The 19,787-nt window shown below is 38.5% G+C and overlaps 3 protein-coding genes across 3 annotated transcripts; 2 read left to right on the forward strand and 1 right to left on the reverse strand.

Moving 5' to 3' along the window:
- Positions 1-7,534: 7,534 nt before the first annotated feature.
- On the reverse strand, positions 7,535-7,918 carry LOC131648947 (uncharacterized). The gene has a single exon (XM_058918685.1). It carries the CDS (start codon positions 7,916-7,918, stop codon positions 7,535-7,537), a length of 384 nt encoding a protein of 127 aa, XP_058774668.1.
- A 6,194-nt stretch (positions 7,919-14,112) lies between these two features.
- Positions 14,113-14,823, forward strand: LOC131648948 (uncharacterized). The gene has a single exon (XM_058918686.1). The coding sequence runs from the start codon at positions 14,113-14,115 to the stop codon at positions 14,821-14,823; it is 711 nt and encodes a 236-aa protein (XP_058774669.1).
- A 2,501-nt stretch (positions 14,824-17,324) lies between these two features.
- On the forward strand, positions 17,325-19,304 carry LOC131648949 (uncharacterized). The gene has a single exon (XM_058918687.1). It carries the CDS (start codon positions 17,325-17,327, stop codon positions 19,302-19,304), a length of 1,980 nt encoding a protein of 659 aa, XP_058774670.1.
- Positions 19,305-19,787: the final 483 nt, after the last annotated feature.

Here is a 19,787-nt window from a genome sequence, read left to right on the forward strand (position 1 = left end):
AAACAACACAACAGAATTGTTCACCCAGTTCGGTTCAATCAACCTACTCTGGGGGCATACCAAGCCAGGGATGAAGTCCACTATTAGCAGTATCAATTCAGAGCTAAACTCCCAGTTTACAACTCCTCACTTAATCACTACCCAATGACCCTTCTACCTAGGTTCTCCCTAGATATGGAATATCTCCATTCCACTCCCAATCATCGCAACGATGTCTAGCAGTCAACAACTCAGCCACTGCATCGACGGCTTAATCACCAACAACTTAAATATACATAATAGCGTAGTTCCAAGAACACAATTTTCACTCATTGCTTCACAGCTTCTGAGTGAATAAAACAAACCTCTTACCTACAGGCTTCGAGGCACAAATCAGTGACCATCCCACAACCTGGGTGGTTCACTTAAACAACAAACCCTAATGACTACATTATGATCGTTAGGTTTACAAGGCTACAAAGATACCTATATATAACCTGATCCTAGTTGGACTTGGGCTTAAAATCGCAGCACTCCATGCTGTTACAAATCAGCAGATTTCTTTCTGCTAAAAACAAGGTCTTCAATCATAAGTTTCCTAATTTATCTTCATAATTGGAAACTGCATAATTCTCCAATATTCTAATCTTGATTCTCTTGACCTTTAAACCTGCCACATAGGATTGCATAATATTCCAAAGAATATTCTGCATCTTTTGAGTACTTACTGAATCTTTATATTCCAGCTCAGCAGGCGCGTGACAGCTAAATATAACAGTAACTGCTGTCAAATACTGATGTCACAGAGCATGCCGTGACATTCCATAGAACATCTTGATGCTGTACCTGTTCTGCATAAATCACAGCAAACAGTATTCTTCACTTCAATTCTCTGCTTCTCACATATCAGGATGCCAAAAAGACAGCCCATGATTTGTTCTATTACTGATGTACAATCAACATAATCTTTAGTTTCCCAAAATAAAGACTAAGATAAATAAGGAAACATAATAGAAACAGAATAGAAACTGTAGCAGCTACTGCTGTCAAACACTGATGTCATGACGTCGAGCATGACATCCAACTCACAGCATGTATTAGCTGACACAACCAGAACCTGCATAACCTTTAACACTACACACCACATGTCATGACCTTAGTCAAGACAACAGAATACACATGAATGTTTTACCACAAAATGCAGCCAATCAAAACATCTACAATCTCCCCCTTCAGCCAATCAAAACATCTACAGGTTGGAAATGTGTTGAATAATTTGATACTTTCGGGATGAGTCCAGAAAATATCACGCACCGTAACTTTGTCCTCGGAGGTTCGGAAGCTTGAAACATAATTGTTATCGCCTAGTTGTTTCAAAAGTTGTTGCATTTCCGACCGAGGGCCCATATTCAAAACCTTGAGATTGTGCCGTTCATTGTAAATTTGCTTGATATTTGAAACGCTATCCGGTTTCTTACGCTTCAAATTGGCAAGTATGTTGCGAGGCGCCACTTTGACTATCGTTAGGTCCGATATCACATTCCTCTCTTCACGGGACAAACGACACGCCATTGGATGCCCGTGTAACTTGACATCCAAGGCATGATTATGCATTCCACAAATTACGGTTAACCGCCACAAATCATCAACCCTCCGAGTGGCACGCAACTTAAACGGACACCCGCACTTTCTCGACCCCGTGTCCTCGTGTTTTAGCACCCGGTTTGATTGTACATAACTACCACCCCGTTCGCAATTCAAAACAACGAAAGCTTTCCGCCTACTATTTCCGTTGTCCGACCTTAAAATAACAATTGCAAATCCATTTTTGTTAGCTTCCTTCCGAACCCAATCAAGCAATTGTTCGCGATCGCCGAAGCTCCGATCAATTGTAAAATGTTTCCGAACATCGACCGCATTGATCATAGGAGTAACGTCAATAACCGGATCGTTATTATCGTTGACAATTTCTGGAACTAATAGTCCATCGTCTTGCACAATGTTGTCCGGATGCACCATACCTAACAAATGAATAAATTATCAAAAGTTGGCCAAAACTGTTTTTTTTTTACTGCCAGGCCTATTTTCGGAAGTTCATTTCCAAAATATGTTAGGTAACATATTTCGGAAATGAACTTCCGAATTATATCAGTGTTCAGCAGAATTTTGTTGAATCAATGTAGTGAAATAGGGAATGAAATAAGTGATGTTTACCTGAAATTGTAGCTTTCTATGCTCCCTTTAACGTGATCAACGGTTTGAAACTTGATTTTAGGACGAAAAATGGATGGAGATTGATTGGGTTTTGGAGAGGGTTTGGAAAAGTGTTGGAGAAAAATGATGAAATAGTGAAGGAGGGAAATTTGTATATGCAGAAATATTTTCGGAAATGAACTTCCGAAAATATTAACAGTTTTGACATTTTCGGAGGTTCATTTCCGAAGACAAAAAAAATTCAAAAAAAAAAGCGCTTCGGAAGTTCATTTCCGAAGCAGGGGTAGTTTTGGTTTTTCGCTGGGGGTGACCCCCATAGGGAGGTGGCTAAAGAAAAAATCAAAAATAATAAGTAAGAGTTTTCTCTCTCCACGTTTAATTATTTATTATTTTAACTATTAGATTGAAAAGAATCAATGGTCTAGATTTGGAGTAAGTTATAATAACTTAGTCCTAGAGTAAATATAACCCTCCTCTATATATATATATATATATATATATATATATATATATATATATATATATATATATATATATATATATATATATATATATATATATATATATATATATATATATATATATATATATATAAATTATTTTATGTTTTACATAAACAAATAAAATTCTAAAATATATAACATTCATTAAAGTATTATTTTTAATGTGTTATTAACTTTTTTTTAAATTACACTATATGTTTAATTAATTTCTTTTAAAATATTCTTAAATTAATATATTTTAAAATTATATATTTTTATCTTTTTAAATATATCGACCTTTATTTTATATTTTTTTAAAATATTAATATTTTAGTGATATATTTGTGAGCACCAATAGACATCCATTCAAAATATAATCCTCAGGTAATAGAGGGCTTGCCTTGAGGAAAATGGACAATAACATTTACTGTGTCTATAACTACGTACTACCTAAGAAATAAGTGAGTAAAAATCCTTTCTATTTCTTAAAAAACAAAAAATAGAGATGTCCATTAGTGAGGTTTCAATATATTAATGTGTATTTATTGTCACAATTGTTAACACTAAAACTATAGTAATGGATAATTTTTTTTAAAAATGAAAAAAATTTTTACACGAAATAAGTAGTCAAGAGCTCTTTTATTCAAGAAGGAGCAGTTGCTACTTCTTAGGAGTTCTATAAACTTTAAGCTCATAGTTTTCTATAAATACCTTTTCTATATCACGAGGAAAAACAACTCAAATACATAAAAAAAAATATATTTTTAAGAATGTTAAGGTCCTCCACGAGAGAATCAGTTAAAAAATGTACTTAAAAAATTCTACTTGATAACAAAGATCAAGTAGAGATATTTAATTCATAAATTAAAAGTTAAAATGTTCAATTTAATGAAAAGTTCTTCAAGAGAATCTAAAGATCAGATTTGTTTTAACCTCCGTCAACCTTCAGAATACTATGATATATTTTTTCTCCCGAAAACTAAAAAAAATTTTAAAAAATAAAATATTAAAATCAAAACAGTATCTCAAAATAATATATGAGATTAAAATAATATATGAGATTAATAGTTAGGAAATCTCTTAACCCACCTCATAGCTATGAGGCACACCACCTGATTGATAAAATTGTCCTCGTGCTTTCGTATATGTATATCCGGAAACACTCCTTTTTTTATTTATTCTGTAGATGCACATGCAGAAGACTTTCGTATATGCATTTACGGAATGATTTGACATTATACCTCGCGCCAGACTCTTCCCCTTCCTCATTCTTCTCATTTCAAACTCTCAACTATTAAACACTCACAAATTCTCTCAATCCCAAATTTCAAACATCACAAATTATTTATATATTGTATTTTTATTCGTCTACCTATTGTTGTCTCTAAAATGCATTGCTGAATCTGAAAATGTATGTCTTTAAAAATGAAGTTTCTGAATGAAAATAACATGAATTTAAAAAATAGCAGACTGTTCCGTAGATGCACCTACGAAACACTTTATTTTCACCACATTCCGTAGATGCATCTACAGAAGTATTGCTAAACTGAAAATAAGATAAAATTAACTGTGTTTTCTTTTGTTTTATATGCTTCCGTAGATGCATCTACATAATGAATCAAATTTTTTTAAAATATGAGGTGATTCCGAATGTGCATTCACAAAAACAGGGATAAAATTAGATTTTGCGTGATGTAAAAAAAACCTATAGAGTTGAATGAAAATCAGTCAATAGTTATAATCTATCAATGTAAAATATTTTATAATATTAGTAGTATTATTTTATATGTCATTAAAAAAAATCAAATATTTATTAAAATTTAACGTTATAATTTATTGACAGTGTAAAGTTTCTTTACACTATTTAAGTATTCAATTAAATTTATAGTAAAGGCGATCATCATAAATACTTGATTAAAAAATGGGAAATGCTAACGAGTGCCCCAGGGGCACTTGTTAAGAGTTAAAAAAGGTAAGTAATACTTGTATTTAATGTGTTAGAAATGGAAATAACTTACTTTTTTAAATAATAACATAGTTTGTTTTATTAAAATACTTGTATTCAATACATTAGAAATTGAAATAAATAATTTATTTAAGGAATATACTCTTTATATGGAATGCTTAAAGAGTGCCCCTGGGGTACTCGTTAGCAGGACCCTTAAAAAATTGAACGGTGATGATGAGAAAATAGATTCTCAAAACAAAACTTGAGGGCAAGGGATCCTAATCATCTTTCTCATCTTAATCTTTAATGAAAAGCTTAATTAAACCTAGCTTTTGACCGTTGACTGAGAGGCACGTGCCCCACATCTTTTCTTCCTTCTTTCAAAAATACACAACGATGATTTCGGCGACGCACGTGCACTCCCTTGTCCCGACATGTACTAACATAATCATGCCTAAACTGTTTAACTTAATTACTCTTTTTGATTATTTTAAACATGGTTGCTTTGAATATATCCCATTCATCCTTAATTTAATGCCGCTGTTAATTTTTTTAGTGTAAAGTCACGTTGATGATATTAATATCATATAGTACTAGTAGGTGTAATTCAAGTGGTCCCCACAATGCACGTGACTTGCCTAAACTATCCTGAAATTAAAGCTTATGTTTATGTTATGTTAGTATATAGTTATTTATTTAGAAAATTTCTTTACCCATCTTCCTATAGGATCACCCCCAGCAAAAACCCCTCTTTACCTCTGCTTCCGAAATACATTTCCGAAATTTTTTTTTCTAAATTTTTTTAGACTTCGGAAGTACATTTCCGAAAAAATCTCAAAAATTGAGATTTTGATTAATTCGGAGATGTATCTCCGAAAAAACAAAAAAAAATCTAAAAATCCCAAAAATTAATTTTAAAATATTAATTAATTCATATATCATAAATTTGATATAATTTATGAGTAATGAATAATAAAAATTATATATTTTGATATAATTTATGAGTTATGAATAATAATTATTATATATTTTTATTTTAATTCATATTTTAAAATTTAAAATAATTTTAATTAAAAAAAATAAAATAATTTCACTTACAAAATGAGTTATAATTTTTTATTTATATATTTATATATTTATAATAATTATTATGTATTTACAAAAAAATTAAAAAAATGAGTGTTTTAATTATATTTATATAGTTATATAATAATTATTATATATTAATTATAAATACATTTATATATTTATATAATAATTATAAAAATTAAAAAAAATGAGTGTTTTAATTTATAATAATTATTATATATTTATATATTTATATATTAATTATTACATATTTATATATTATATATTTATATATTTCACTTACAAAATTAATAATTATTATTATATATTTATATATTTCTATTCTGATTCATAATTAAAAATGAGTTATAATTTTTTATTTAATTTAAGAAAATTAAAAAAAGATTTTGTCTTAATTTTATTTAATGAATAAATTTTATATTTAATTCTATATAATTCAAAATTTACTTATGGAATTAAAATGTTTTTGATTTATATAGTAAAATAATTTTTAACTTTAAAATTGTTTAGCAAATTTTGATTCACCTTGATTTTATTGATTCACCTTGATTTTATACCTATTAATTGTATTGATTCACCTTGATTTTAATTTTTTAATAATTATTGAATTCTTTCGGGAGTGTATATCCGAAACATTCCAAAACCAATTTGGTCTTGGAATATTTCGAATATGCATCTCCGAAGACACCCCTCTCCCAAAAAAAAAAAAGTGTTTTCGGAAATGCATCTCTGAAAATCCAAAAAAGGGGGTTTTTTCGGAAATGCATCTCCGAAAACACCTTTTTCTCGTGTTTTGGGAAGTGCATTTCCGAAATAAGACAAATTTTGAAAAAAAAAACGTTTCGAAAATGCATTTCCGAAGTGAGGGTATTTTGGGTTTTTCACCAGAGGTGATCAAGAAAGTTAGGAGGTGTGTAAAGAAATTTCCTTTATTTATGACAATCGATAAGTATCATAGTCGTTGCTTGCTCAAGCTCAACACCGCTATTAACATCGTACACTAATCCATTTCTTTTTGTAGCTCGTTTACATGTATATAGTCAATTAAACCAAAACTTTTTTGGGCCTAATAATGTATTTCTTTTGAACCCAATTTATGGCCCAATCATTAGACATTGATATAGTTTAAGGAATTTCCTATGCACTCGTATAGGATAGAAAACACCCTTGAAAAATTTCAAAATACCCTTCGAAGTCACCCCTATCTCATTTTAAAATATTTTGGATATGCATATCTGAAAATACTATGAACCAGTTTCGGATCTGCATATCTGAAATATGCTCAGAGTCCTCCATTTTTTAAAAACAACAACATTACATTGTTACAATCGGTGTATTGTGACTGAAATAAATATCTCCTATAGACCGACAAACTGTAACAAAAATAAAAAATCGTAGACTAGAATAAAACACCGAAATGTCAAAATATAAATAAAAATAGTTGTTTGGACAAGTGCAAAATGTCAAAATATTACAACACCAAAAAAAAGGCATAAATAAAACATAAATATGCAACTACTACTGAGTATGCCTAATGCGAAATCCCTGCGACCTCCTCTATCTCCTATACGCTGCCGCACCAGACGCCTCACTGACCATCTTCTGCACTATGGCAACCGCCTCTGAACTACCCTGCTCAATGATCTCTCTCCCATGCCTCCTGCCCAATCAACTGTATCTGCTGACATATCGACAGAAGATCAGTGGCATGGTCATCCTCAGCTTGCTGGTTCTCCAAGATCTCCTCGGGCGTTGGCCTAGGTAGGCATCATGGAGCATCGGGTGTCATGATAGGATGTGACACCTGATAAAACCATGTCACTTACCCATCTACACATTGCCATCTCTGGATGGCCCGCATACGCCGATACTCCCCTGGGACTAGATGATGCACCCAATCCTCAAATATAGCAGTGAGCTCTCGGCGGGTAACGATGTCGGGAGCAGTCTCAAGTGGAGATCTCGATATCATCTGCATACGCCTAAACTGTCTCATGCACCGCTCTGGCAGATATCTGACCATGGTGTTGGCCCCACATGCCAACCATATGGAGTATAATGCGATGTGGTCGAATGAGACAACATCACCGTAACCACTGAAGGGCGTCCAATTGATGTCATCAATAGCAGTGCGGTCGAGGTATACACGATATGGTCCCATTTTCTGATCCCCCCTTTGGAGGACGTATCGTGCAGCCATAGGCATGGCGTCAGTGTACAACGAATCAGGATCGTAGTCATGGATGCGGTGGAAGTAAGAGATAACTCAGCTCTGAAACACAAATACGATAATATATTAAAACACAAACACGAGTAAGAGCTTAAAATGTGATATAATTAAAAATAAATGTACCGTGAGGAGTGTGCAAGAGCTAGTCAATTGTCTGGTCCTCCAGTTGCATCCTTCATTCAGCTTCTGGTACAGATATACCAGAATGGCAGGCCCCCAGTTCCACTCGTGAACTGTAGTCAAATCAATAAAATATCTGAGGTATGTCATGTCCTTGTAGGTGGTTCTTTTGTCCACAAATAGGGACGTGCCGACCAGGAACATGAACAAACACCCCAAGGCGCAAGCTCTGTGATACTCAACAAAAACACCATCCCCCTCCGCCTCGGACTCTGCTGCCGCCACCAAATGGTTCTCATAAATCTCTTTCATGTTGGAGAACCGGATATGCGCCCCATTCGTTGGTCTGCACTCAAAATCGGCCATATATGGGTCCATACCCAGATAATCCACCATCTACTCGATGGCCTCAACTTGTTGTATCCGAGCATGGTCTAATAACCTTCCTCTGATCGGCAGATGAAGCATACAGGCTACATCGTGGAGGGTGATCGTCAACTCTCCAACAGGAAAGTGGAATGACGACGTCTCCTTATGCCACCTCTCGGCAAATGCCCCCTGCATGCCGTGGCTAATGGTACTATAGCCGGCCATGCATAACCCGCCAAGCCCGGATCCAGCTACGACACCATTAAACCACGGATCCTGTGGTTTAAAAATCTAAAAAAAATTCAGCGAATGGTTCACGGATTTTATAGGCGCCCGTTCCTGTCACAACAAAAAACAACAATGTTAGTTAAACCGTTTGAATTTATTTCAACAATTTGTAATTAAAACGGTTAAATTAGAAAGTGCAATAAAACAACAACCTCGCCGTCCCAAATATGTCGAGCGGCATGATCATGATAGTATATCAAGACAGACGTGTCTGAAGGCCCGCCCGGTTAGCCATCATCTTGTGCATCTTGAGCATCGTCCTGGCCATCATCGTCGTGCTCAGGGTGAACCTCGAGAACCTCCTCCTCCCGTCTAACCTCGCGAGAGGAAGACGCCCAAGACAGCCGACTCCTTGGTGCAAATGAGGATCTTGCAGGCACCTCATCCATCTGGACTGTGACTCGGACTCGTCCCTGTCCCTGAGTCACTCCTTGCAGCGCGGCTCTCTCGTACCGAGCTGAGGCTGTCTATGTCTGCCTCCCTGCCTAAGTCAATTGGTCACTGCGTTGTCAGTCATTTTCTTGTAAAAATTAAAACATATATATGTCGTACAAGCATGGTGAGATTAAGTATTAAGAAGATCAACTATCATAGCACAAAGTTGCAAGCAACCTGAAAATACATGGATAAAGTGAACATACAAGGTGAAAACTAAAAAAAAACAATTCAGAGGAAATTTTGGAAGTGCATATCCGAAACTGGTTAGAGGTGTTTTTGGAGATGCACTTCTGAAATTACATCCGACAACCATTTTTTACAGTTGCCATTTCTTGCCCTAACTCATACAAAATGCACTTTTTACATACAAACACTATCATTGAGCATAAAAAACTTCATTAAACACCATTAACCTAATTTTTAACAGCCCTAATAACATTTCAAGCTAGAGTTGAAAGTGTTGGAAACTTACAATTTTTGGAAGCTTTGAGTACCACTTGAATGAAACTTAGAGCTTTGGATTTGAGCTTGAATGAAAAATGTGCCTTGACTGGAACTTGGGAGCAATGGGTTTGAAGAAGGAAATTTGAGTTTTAAACAAAATGTGAGAAGTGGTGGTGACTGTTTGCGTTTTAGTAAAATCCCAAAATATTTTCGGAGATGCATCTCCGAAAACACTTTTTTTTAAAAAGAGTTATTTCGGATATGCATCTCGGAAGATTTTTTTTTTTTAAATGTTGATTCGGAGATGCATCTCCGAAATAACATTTTTTTTTAGAAAAAAGTATATTCGAAAATGAATATCTAAAATATAGAGGTATTTTAGAATTTTCACCGCAGATATGTGAGTATGCATATGGGTGCATAAAAAAATTCCCTATAGTTTATCATAACAACTACTCCATCCATCCGTACTAATTTATAATAAAAAAAATACTCATTTTTTTATTATAAATTATGAGTGAAAAAATCTATTTTATTTTATTTAATTATTTTGTTTTAAATATTAATTGTTTTCAAGATAAAAGAAACAAGATATTTGTGCATCCGTATTGGACCCAGGGATTTTGAAGGAGACATTTGAAAAACAGATTTTGAAGGAGACATTTGAAAAACAGTTTGCTTCACTTCTGCATAGCTGATAGCATCATCCGAATTATTCATATCATGAAGGTTTAGGATAGGAAAAGATACATTAGTTTGCTCCCAAGTTCCTATACAAGTATCAAAAGTGAATAAGTTGTGGTAGAAATCTTTAAACAATTTTTTATTTGTCCTTACTAACTTATTTGAAATAAACTCTTATTTTATTTAATTAAATAATAACAATGCTAATTAGACTATTTTATATTATTATTTTAATTAACTTATCAAAAAGAAAATATTATTCTAATTAACACATTAATTCAACTATCCCACACACATCATACAAACATCACACCTCACATAATATCATCTATAAATCACCATAATTCATATAATCACATCAAAACATTAAATAATCAATTATATAATTAATTTCAAAATATCGGGGTATTACACTAACACTCACCAAATTTATGCTCTTCAATCTTCAGTTCTCCTAAATCACTAATTACTTCATCCTCCCCATCAGCTGTTTTCTTGCTTGTCTATACTCTTTCCATAGCTTCCTCACATGTGACCATTGTCTTATATGAGATGAATGTCGTACTCTCATTTCCTATTGCTTGATCAAAGTGCAAATTACCTCTGACAATCAGTTGACTTTGTTTTTCCTGACCATTCTCCATTCTTTTCACCCTCTTAGTACTTTAAGCTTTGTGATCCTCTTCCTCCATTCGAGTCTGACGTCCTTCCCCAACTTACCCCAGCAGAGCGCTCATTATAAACAAGGTGATCTATATAAATATGAGACATTTCTTTTTTAAGAGTCTAAAACATTGGCCTCATTGTACTTCAGATTTTTTCAGTCTTTCCTACACGACCATACTATTAACTATTTATTTAATATATTTTATTTATAAAATATATCTCAAATAAGTGATTAATATCTTATATTTAATTGTGAATAGAATTTATTAATCTTTAAATAAGAATCATTAATAAAGTATGGTAAGTGGCTGAAAAACACAGTTTTCAAATCATATTAATGAAAGATTAATAAAAAAACTAACTCAAGAAAATTATTGCTCATCGTATACATACACTAAACAAGTGTAGTTTGGTGTCAACTTATTTTCTCAAATAACATTACTATTTTGTCTTTACTTTGATTTTTAATTCAAATATTTGTTTGGATGAGTCATAAGAAATGTCACTTAATTGGGTGTACTCAATGTATGGGTGTCTATGTATCACTTCTATGTATGTATCACTACTCAAATAAAATAAAGGAACTTTAAAATAAATTGGAAATTTCTTTACGGACCCCAGCGGTGAAAATCTCTGCAGGAAACTCGAAGAAATATTCTTCTGAGATGCATTTCTAAAAAAATTGAGATTTTGATTAATTCGGAGATCCATCTTCAAAAACACAAAAAAAAATGGGATTTTGATTAATTCGGATATGCATATTCGAAAAAACCCCCTAAAAAATGGTTAGAGGTTTTTTCGGATATGTGTATCCGAATTAATCAAAATCCAAAAAATTAAAAATTTTGAGATATTGATTAATTCAGATATAATAAAATTGATATAATTTATAAGCTATGAATAATAATAGTGATAATTATACAATTGATGTTTCTTTTCTAATTTCAATTATAAATTAAAAAAAAAACAACTCATAAAAATTTAATCATTTTTAATAAATTTCATATGAATAATTACTAAAATTATAACTATACAATATAATTATAATTATATAAAAAAATAAATATATTAATAATTATTCAACAAAAATTTAAAATAAAAGAGATCAAATAAGAATAAAATTATTTACTACTCTATTCTTATTTTAATATAAATTTCAAATTACATTAATTTTTCAAATGATTTTTTTTATGTATCATAAAAAAAATAGTAAATATGGTGTTAATTTAAATATTTTTTAGGTTAATATGATTATTATATCTTAATTATAATGATATATATTTAATAATATATTTTAATTAATATAATTAATTATACTATTAACTGTATTGATTCACCTTCATTTTAATTTTTTAATAATTATTGAATTTTTTCGGATATGTATTTCCTAAACATTCCAAGACCAAAAATTAAAATATTTTGGATATGCATTTCCGAAGATACCCCTCTCTAAAAAAAAGGTAATTTCGGAAATGCATCTCTGAAAACACATTTTTTTGGTGTTTTCGAAAGTGCACTTCCAAAATTAACTTTTTTTTTAGAAAAAAGTAATCTCAAAGATGCATTTCCAAAATATAAATACATTTTGGTATTTTTGCTGCGGGTGTCCAAGAAAATTTGGGGTCTATAAAGAAATTTCCAATAAATTTGACAACGTACTATTATAATTTAAGGCCGCTATATTTCAAACATGGCCCAATTGATAAAAACACCAAAGGCAATCAATGCATCACAATTTAATTGCACACCCACATTTCTATTCATACTACTCGTTTTCCATATTTTTAAAAAAAAAAAATCAATTATAAAATATCATATTATTTTAAGTTGTTTACAAAATTAATAAACAAAAATTAAAGACTTTATTATTAAATTATAAAATAAATAAAACTTATATTTAAATGTTTAATAATTTAAAAATTATATTTTTTCAAAATGATATATATATATATATATATATATATATATATATATATATATATATATATATATATATATATATATATATATATATATATATATATATATATATATATATATATGTGTGTGTGTGTGTTTTTTCTGGGCCGACCTAATAAATCTAATTGGGCCAATTCAACCTTCGGCCCAAGGCGCTTTGGACCACGCGTGGCAGCCTCCTCCAGACCGCTCCGGTAGGCATGACAACGGGGCGGGTCGGGGACGGTTTTTACCTCCCCAAACCCAAACCCGAATCCCTAATCAATCCCCGTTACCCGCCCCAAACCCAAACGGGGATGGGGAATTAAAACCCAAACCCGTCCTTGACGGGTTCGGGTTGGGTTCGGGTATCCCCGCCCCGCCACCATCTATTTCGTAAAATCATTTTTTTTAATAAAAATATTTACTTTTTCAAAAATCAAATTACGTTATAAATAACAAAATAAAACAAGCTCAACAAAATTTATACATATATTTCAAATATTTAAAATAATAAATACAAATCAAATTATTAAAATATTAGCCACATATTTATTAATATAAATTATGAAATATAAATAATAATGTACATATTGAAATAAACGGGGCGGGTTCGGGGACGGGTTCGGGGTGGGTACTAGTGTCCCCATTACCCGACCCATTCCCATGTTTTCTAATCGGGGAAAACCCAAACCCGAACCCAAACCCAATCAAAGCGGGTTTTCCCCGTCAACTTCGGGGCGGGTTCGGGTGGGTACCCGTGAGTCTGGGTTTTATTGCCATGTCTACGCTCCGGGCAGACGCCTAGGACAACCGACCACGAGGCACACTCGTGCCCGGTAAGCAGCCAGCCCACGCGTCACCAAAATCTCCGCCTTAGAGGACGGAGTCAATTTCGCATAAGGGCACCCCATAAATAGCCCTCTTATGATAGAGGGCAAGGTAGTCTTTTCTTAACCCAAAATTCTCTCACTTTGTTGTACCTTGTGAAACACATACTTACTTTGGCATCAGAGTGCCTTGCAGGTACAACCCCTTTTTTCCCCTCTCAACCGTTCGGAACTTCAAGCCTTCATTGTTGCTGGCCATCTGATCTGCTCGGTAAGATCAGTGGCGCCGTCTGTGGGAAAATCCAGCTCCCCCGTTCCTCTTCTTGCACTTTCTTGATCCACTCTTGCCTCCTGCAAGAACCAAGGAACCAAAGCTCGAATTAACTTTCACTCATGGCTGGAAATAACAAAGACTCCTCTTCATTAGATGCTACGATACTCACCAAAAACGACATTTCCATCGTCGTACCTCCATCCAGGAACACCGTCCCTTGCGACGGTGCCACTGCATCTCCCTCCCCAAGAGATCTCCAAGACGATGCACTCCAGCGTCTCGAGAATACAGACGGGAAGGACAACCACGAAGAGATTTTGGGCAACCCTTTCCTCTCCAAAGGTCAGACTCCCCAAGACCAGACCATGATCGCTGTTCTGGCCGTTCTTGCCCAGACTAACGCGCTCATTCAGCAGCAAAACGACAGGATCGGGGCACTCGAGCAAAAACACCGACCGAAGACTCCCCCCGGTCACAAGCATCGCTCTCAGCGCGACATGGTTCCCAAGAAACGCCCTCGGTCTCCCTCCCCCAGGGAGAACGCGGGTCCGTCCTCCAAGAAAGGGTCAAGCGACCACCGCTCCCGACACCGGTCACAGTCTCCTCGACCAAAAAGAAGATCTCGGTCACCCCGACAAAGCACGACGATAATCGGAGGCGACACAGGCGGAGTCGGAGCCACTCTTCCACTCCCTCCGCCAGCGACGACGAAGAAGAGCGTAGAGGCCCTCTGTCCCACTCAATCTTGGAAGCGCCCCTACCGGCCGGTCTTGAAAAACCCCCACCGCTGGGCACATACGACGGGACCACCGATCCGGACGAACACATAGAGAACATCGACGCCCTTCTCGACTACAGAGGAGTGCCCGGTGCCATCAAATGTCGTTTGTTCCCTACCACCCTGCGCAAAGGAGCCATGACTTGGTATAAGAGTTTGCCCGATGAGTCCATCACCTCATGGAAGGTGCTCGGGAAACTTTTTTCCAGACACTTCACGGCCTCCCGAAGACACCCCAAGTCAGAAGCCTCCTTGGAAGCCATCATCCAAGGAAAAGACGAGTCCCTACGGGCTTATATAGATAGATTCAACAAGGAAGCCGTGCAAGTATCCACAACTGGCCATATGAAGAAATTCTTGCTCGAGCGAGGCCTCTGACCACGCTCAGACTTCGCCAAAGCCGTCGGGATCGAAACACCGGCCACTCTGGACGAGTTCTTCCTTAAAGCCCAGGCATACATACAATATGAGGAATCAAAGTTCTTCCGATTCCACAAAGGCCACGGGCATAACACCGAGGACTGCATCCACCTAAAGGATGCCATAGAAATATTAATCAGGGAGGGACACCTGAAGCAATACGCGAAGAAACAAGAGGCCGCCAAAGAAGCCAAACCGATCACCGAGAAAAAGCCGGCGGAGGATACGCGCGCCATGCAAGTAGCCATGAGCGTCACCAGGCCGGAAGACTTTTACCTCCCTGATTGGGTCAAATCGGTGACCGCCCCCTCTCCTCACAGCTCATGGGAAATATTCCTCTCCGCCATGGTCATATCCGGCGGGGGATTATGCAAACTCACCGTCGGATCCGTAAAACGAAAATTCGACAAACTACTCTCGGCCAGTTCGAACAAAGCCGCTGCTCTCGACCAAGCCACAGGCAGCTGATCCTCTATATCTTTCTACAAAGAGGAACTGCCAGGCGGAGCGCCCAACGCGACCATTCCCCTCCTCATCCGGGCTCGGATGGCCAATTTTGATGTGCGACGTATTCTAGTCGATCAAGGGAGTTCGGTGGACATCATGTACTCCCAATTGTTCAAAACACTGCAACTCAACGACAGCCACCTTACCCCCTATGTGGGATCAGACCTACAAGGTTTCAACGGCACCGTGACGAAACCATGGGGGTTCGTCGAGCTCATCGTTTCCATCGGATCGGCGGAAACCGCAAGGGGCATCAAAGTCCAATTCCTGGTCATCGACTGCCCTTCGATCTACCAGTGCATCCTAGGACGCCCGACCCTGGACGAACTGATCGTGGTCCCCTCGACCGTGCATCTTAAACTCAAACATTACACAACAAAAGGACATGTCGCGACACTCAACAGCGATATCAAAGCAGCCAGAAGGTGCTTCGAAGCCTCCGCCAAAGGCCTAAGTTTGATAAAAACGGCCCTTCAAGACAATGCAGCGACCATTGCCATCTCCGAGCCCAACCTACCAGTCTCGCGCATCGACACTGTCGACCTAGACAACCACTTCCTTAAAGAACCCGAGCAGGGCGCCCACTCGAGGACATCTGAGGAGGGCCTCCGGCCAATTCCAGACGGAGATTTCGAGCTCGTAGCCTCCGGGGAAGATCCGACCAGAGGAGTCAAGATCGGAGCGGACTTACCGGAGCTCGCCAAAAGACAACTCAAAGCTTGCCTCCGCGCGAACGCTGACCTGTTCATCTGGAGCGCAGCCGAGATGCCCGGACTCGACCCAGAGGTGGCCTGCCATCACCTGACCATCGACCCCGCTTGCAAGGCCGTCACCCAGCGGAGTAGAAAGCAATCACCAGAGAAAACGGCCGCGGCCGAACTAGCTGTAAAAGACCTCCTAGAGGCCAAATTTATATCGGAGGCCAAATACACCACTTGGCTCTCCAACGTTGTACTTGTTAAAAAATCAAATGGAAAGTGGTGCATGTGCATTGACTACACTGATCTTAATAAGGCTTGCCCAAAAGATGCTTATCCTCTGCCCAATATAGACAAACTAGTTGATAATTCCGCCGGTTTTAAATTACTATCGTTTATGGATGCATATTCCGGGTATAACCAAATACCCATTGTCTAAAACTGACAAGAAATACACGGCCTTCATGAACGAATCGGGCAACTATTACTACAACGTAATGCCCTTCGGTCTAAAGAACGCCGGTGCAACATATCAACGCATGATGAACAAAGTATTTCATGCCGAAATTGGCGATATGCTCGAAGTCTACATGGACGACATGATCGTCAAATCCCAAAGGGAAACCGATCATGCCGCCCATCTCAAAATGGTCTTCGAGCAAGCCCGAAAATGCAAAATGAGGTTCAACCCCGAGAAATGCACTTTCGGCGTCCGAGCAGGAAAATTCCTCGGTTTCTACCTGACCGAAAGGGGAATCGAGGCAAATCCAGACAAATGCAGGGCCTTCTCGAACCTACCCACTCCGAACTCGAAGAAATCAATCCAAACGCTAAACGGCATGCTCACGTCTTTGTCCAGGTTCGTGGCCAAATCCGCTCAGCATGCCCTGCCCCTATTTAAACTCCTACGAAAGGAAACCGCCTTCGAATGGACGGAGGAATGCGAGCGTACGCTCTCCCATCTCAAGCAGGCTCTCTCGAGCCCACCAGTCTTATCCCGACCCGAAGCTGGAGAGACCTTGTATCTCTACCTCGCCGTGGCCGTCGAGGCCGTCAGTGCAGCTTTAGTACGAGAAACCCCGGAGGGTCAGAGACCCATTTACTTCACGAGCAAAGCGCTCCAAGGACCCGAAGTCAGATACCAACAGATCGAAAAAGCCGGGCTCGCACTAGTGACCACAGCGAGAAGACTCAGACACTACTTCCTGGCCCACACCATAATCGTGCGAACCGAGCAACCCATAAAACAATTGCTAGCACGTCCGGACATGGCCGGGAGGATGCTCCACTGGTCGCTATCGCAGAGTTCGACATAAAGTACGAAGGGAGAAAGGCCCTCAAAGCACAGGTCCTAGCAGACTTTGTGGCCGAAATGGCCTTCCCCGAGACAACAAACAACAATGCCCAAAAATGGACCCTGTACGTGGACGGGGCATCAAGCTCATCCGGGAGCGGGGCAGGTATTATCCTAGAAAACAGGGAGGGAACTCTCATAGAGGTATCCCTATCCCTCTTATTCCCAACATCCAACAATCAGGCCGAATACGAAGCTCTGCTCGCCGGATTGTGCCTTGCAAACGATCTAGAAGCCGAGGAAATCGAGGTATTCACTGACTCTCAACTTGTCGCGTCCCACATCTCGGGCGAGTATCAGGTCAAAAGCGAGACCCTCGCCGAATACTTAACCCTCGTGCGTGGAAGACTGGCCCGATTCAGAAGCGCCAAAGTAAAACATATCCCGAGAGAACACAATTCTCGAGCGAATGTCCTGTCAAAACTAGCCAGTACGAGGAAGAAGGGGGGCAACAAATCCGTGATCCAGGAAATACTGCCAAAACCCAGCACCGAATCCTCGCCCGGGCTAACGCTCGTAAACGCAATCGGGGATGCGTCCTGCTGGATGACCCCCGTATACAACTACTTAACAAGCGACCTTCTACCCGACGATCCCAAAGAGGCCTCCATAGTCCGGAGGAGAGCCTGCTCCTACATCTTGATCGAAAATCGACTCTACAGACTAGGATTTTCTATACCCCTCATCAAATGCATCGGCGAGGGCACGATCCCCCATATACTCTGGGAAATACATGAAGGAATCAACTCCCAACACCTAGGAGGGAGATCCCTCGCTCGGAAAGCACTCCGAGCCGGATACTATTGGCCCTCCATGCAGCACGACGCCAAAGAATACGTGAAAAAATGCGACAAATGCCAACGCTTCGGAGACATGCACCTCGTGCCGCCCAACGAACTCAAGTCTCTGTTGTCCCCCTGGCCATTCGCCTGGTGGGGCATGGACCTCCTCGGTCCATTCGTAACCGGGAGCAATCAAAATAAGTACCTCATAGTCGCGGTCGATTACTTCACCAAATGGATCGAAGCCGAACCATTGGCCAAGATCACGTCCCTGAACGTGCTCCGTTTCTACAAAAGGAACATCCTCGCCCGATTCGGCGTACCTCTGGCCATTATCACCGACAATGGTACCCAGTTCACCGACGGGCGCTTTCAAGAGTTCGTCACAAAATTAGGAACCAAACAACACTTCGCGTCGGTTGAACACCCCCAGACGAACGGGCAAGCCGAGGCCGCCAACAGAGTGATCCTGAGGGGCATTAGAAGAAGACTAGACGAGATCAAAAAAGGATGGGTCGAAGAATTACACAGCGTCCTCTGGGCCTATCGCACCACCCCACATTCCACCACCGGGGAGACCCCCTTCCAACTTACATATGGAACAGAGGCCGTGATCCCCGTCGAAGTACACGTGCCCACCAGGCGCACCGAGGAACCTCTCGAAACAGAAGGCAACCTCGAGGCAATTAGAGAAGAGCTCGACCTGGTCGAAGAAATCCGTACGGGAGCCGCACTCCGCGAAGCCTCGCTCAAGCAAAAAATTGCCCCATAACACGATACAAAGGTCATTAAACGGGAATTCGAGGTTGACAGCCTAGTACTCAAAAGAAACCACAAAGACTACCGAGAGGGCAAATTGGCCGCCAACTGGGAGGGCCCCTATCGCGTCCGAGCAAAGACCGAAAACGAGGCGTATTATCCGGAAAACCTACAAGGAGAAGAACTCGCTCGACCTTGGAACACTGAAAAGCTCAAACAATATTACAGCTAAAACACAGGTGCGACCCAGGTACACTCTGAGCACCTAAATACATAAAACAAAAAGACAGAAATCCACTCTCTTAATCGAGCGAACTCCTTGTCCTTCGGGGGGCACGAATACCGAGCACTCCCGTCGTAAACAAGTACCATGTCGGCAGAACACCCCGCTCGCGAGGGGACCATTCACGTCATAAGCCTCAGAACTCAGCACAACGAAATCCGAGACTCACCCCCTGCCAGGCACATGTCCCCGGTAATCGACCACAGTTCCACA

This window comes from Vicia villosa, linkage group LG2 (assembly GCF_029867415.1).
Source record: "Vicia villosa cultivar HV-30 ecotype Madison, WI linkage group LG2, Vvil1.0, whole genome shotgun sequence".
NCBI lineage: Eukaryota > Viridiplantae > Streptophyta > Magnoliopsida > Fabales > Fabaceae > Vicia > Vicia villosa.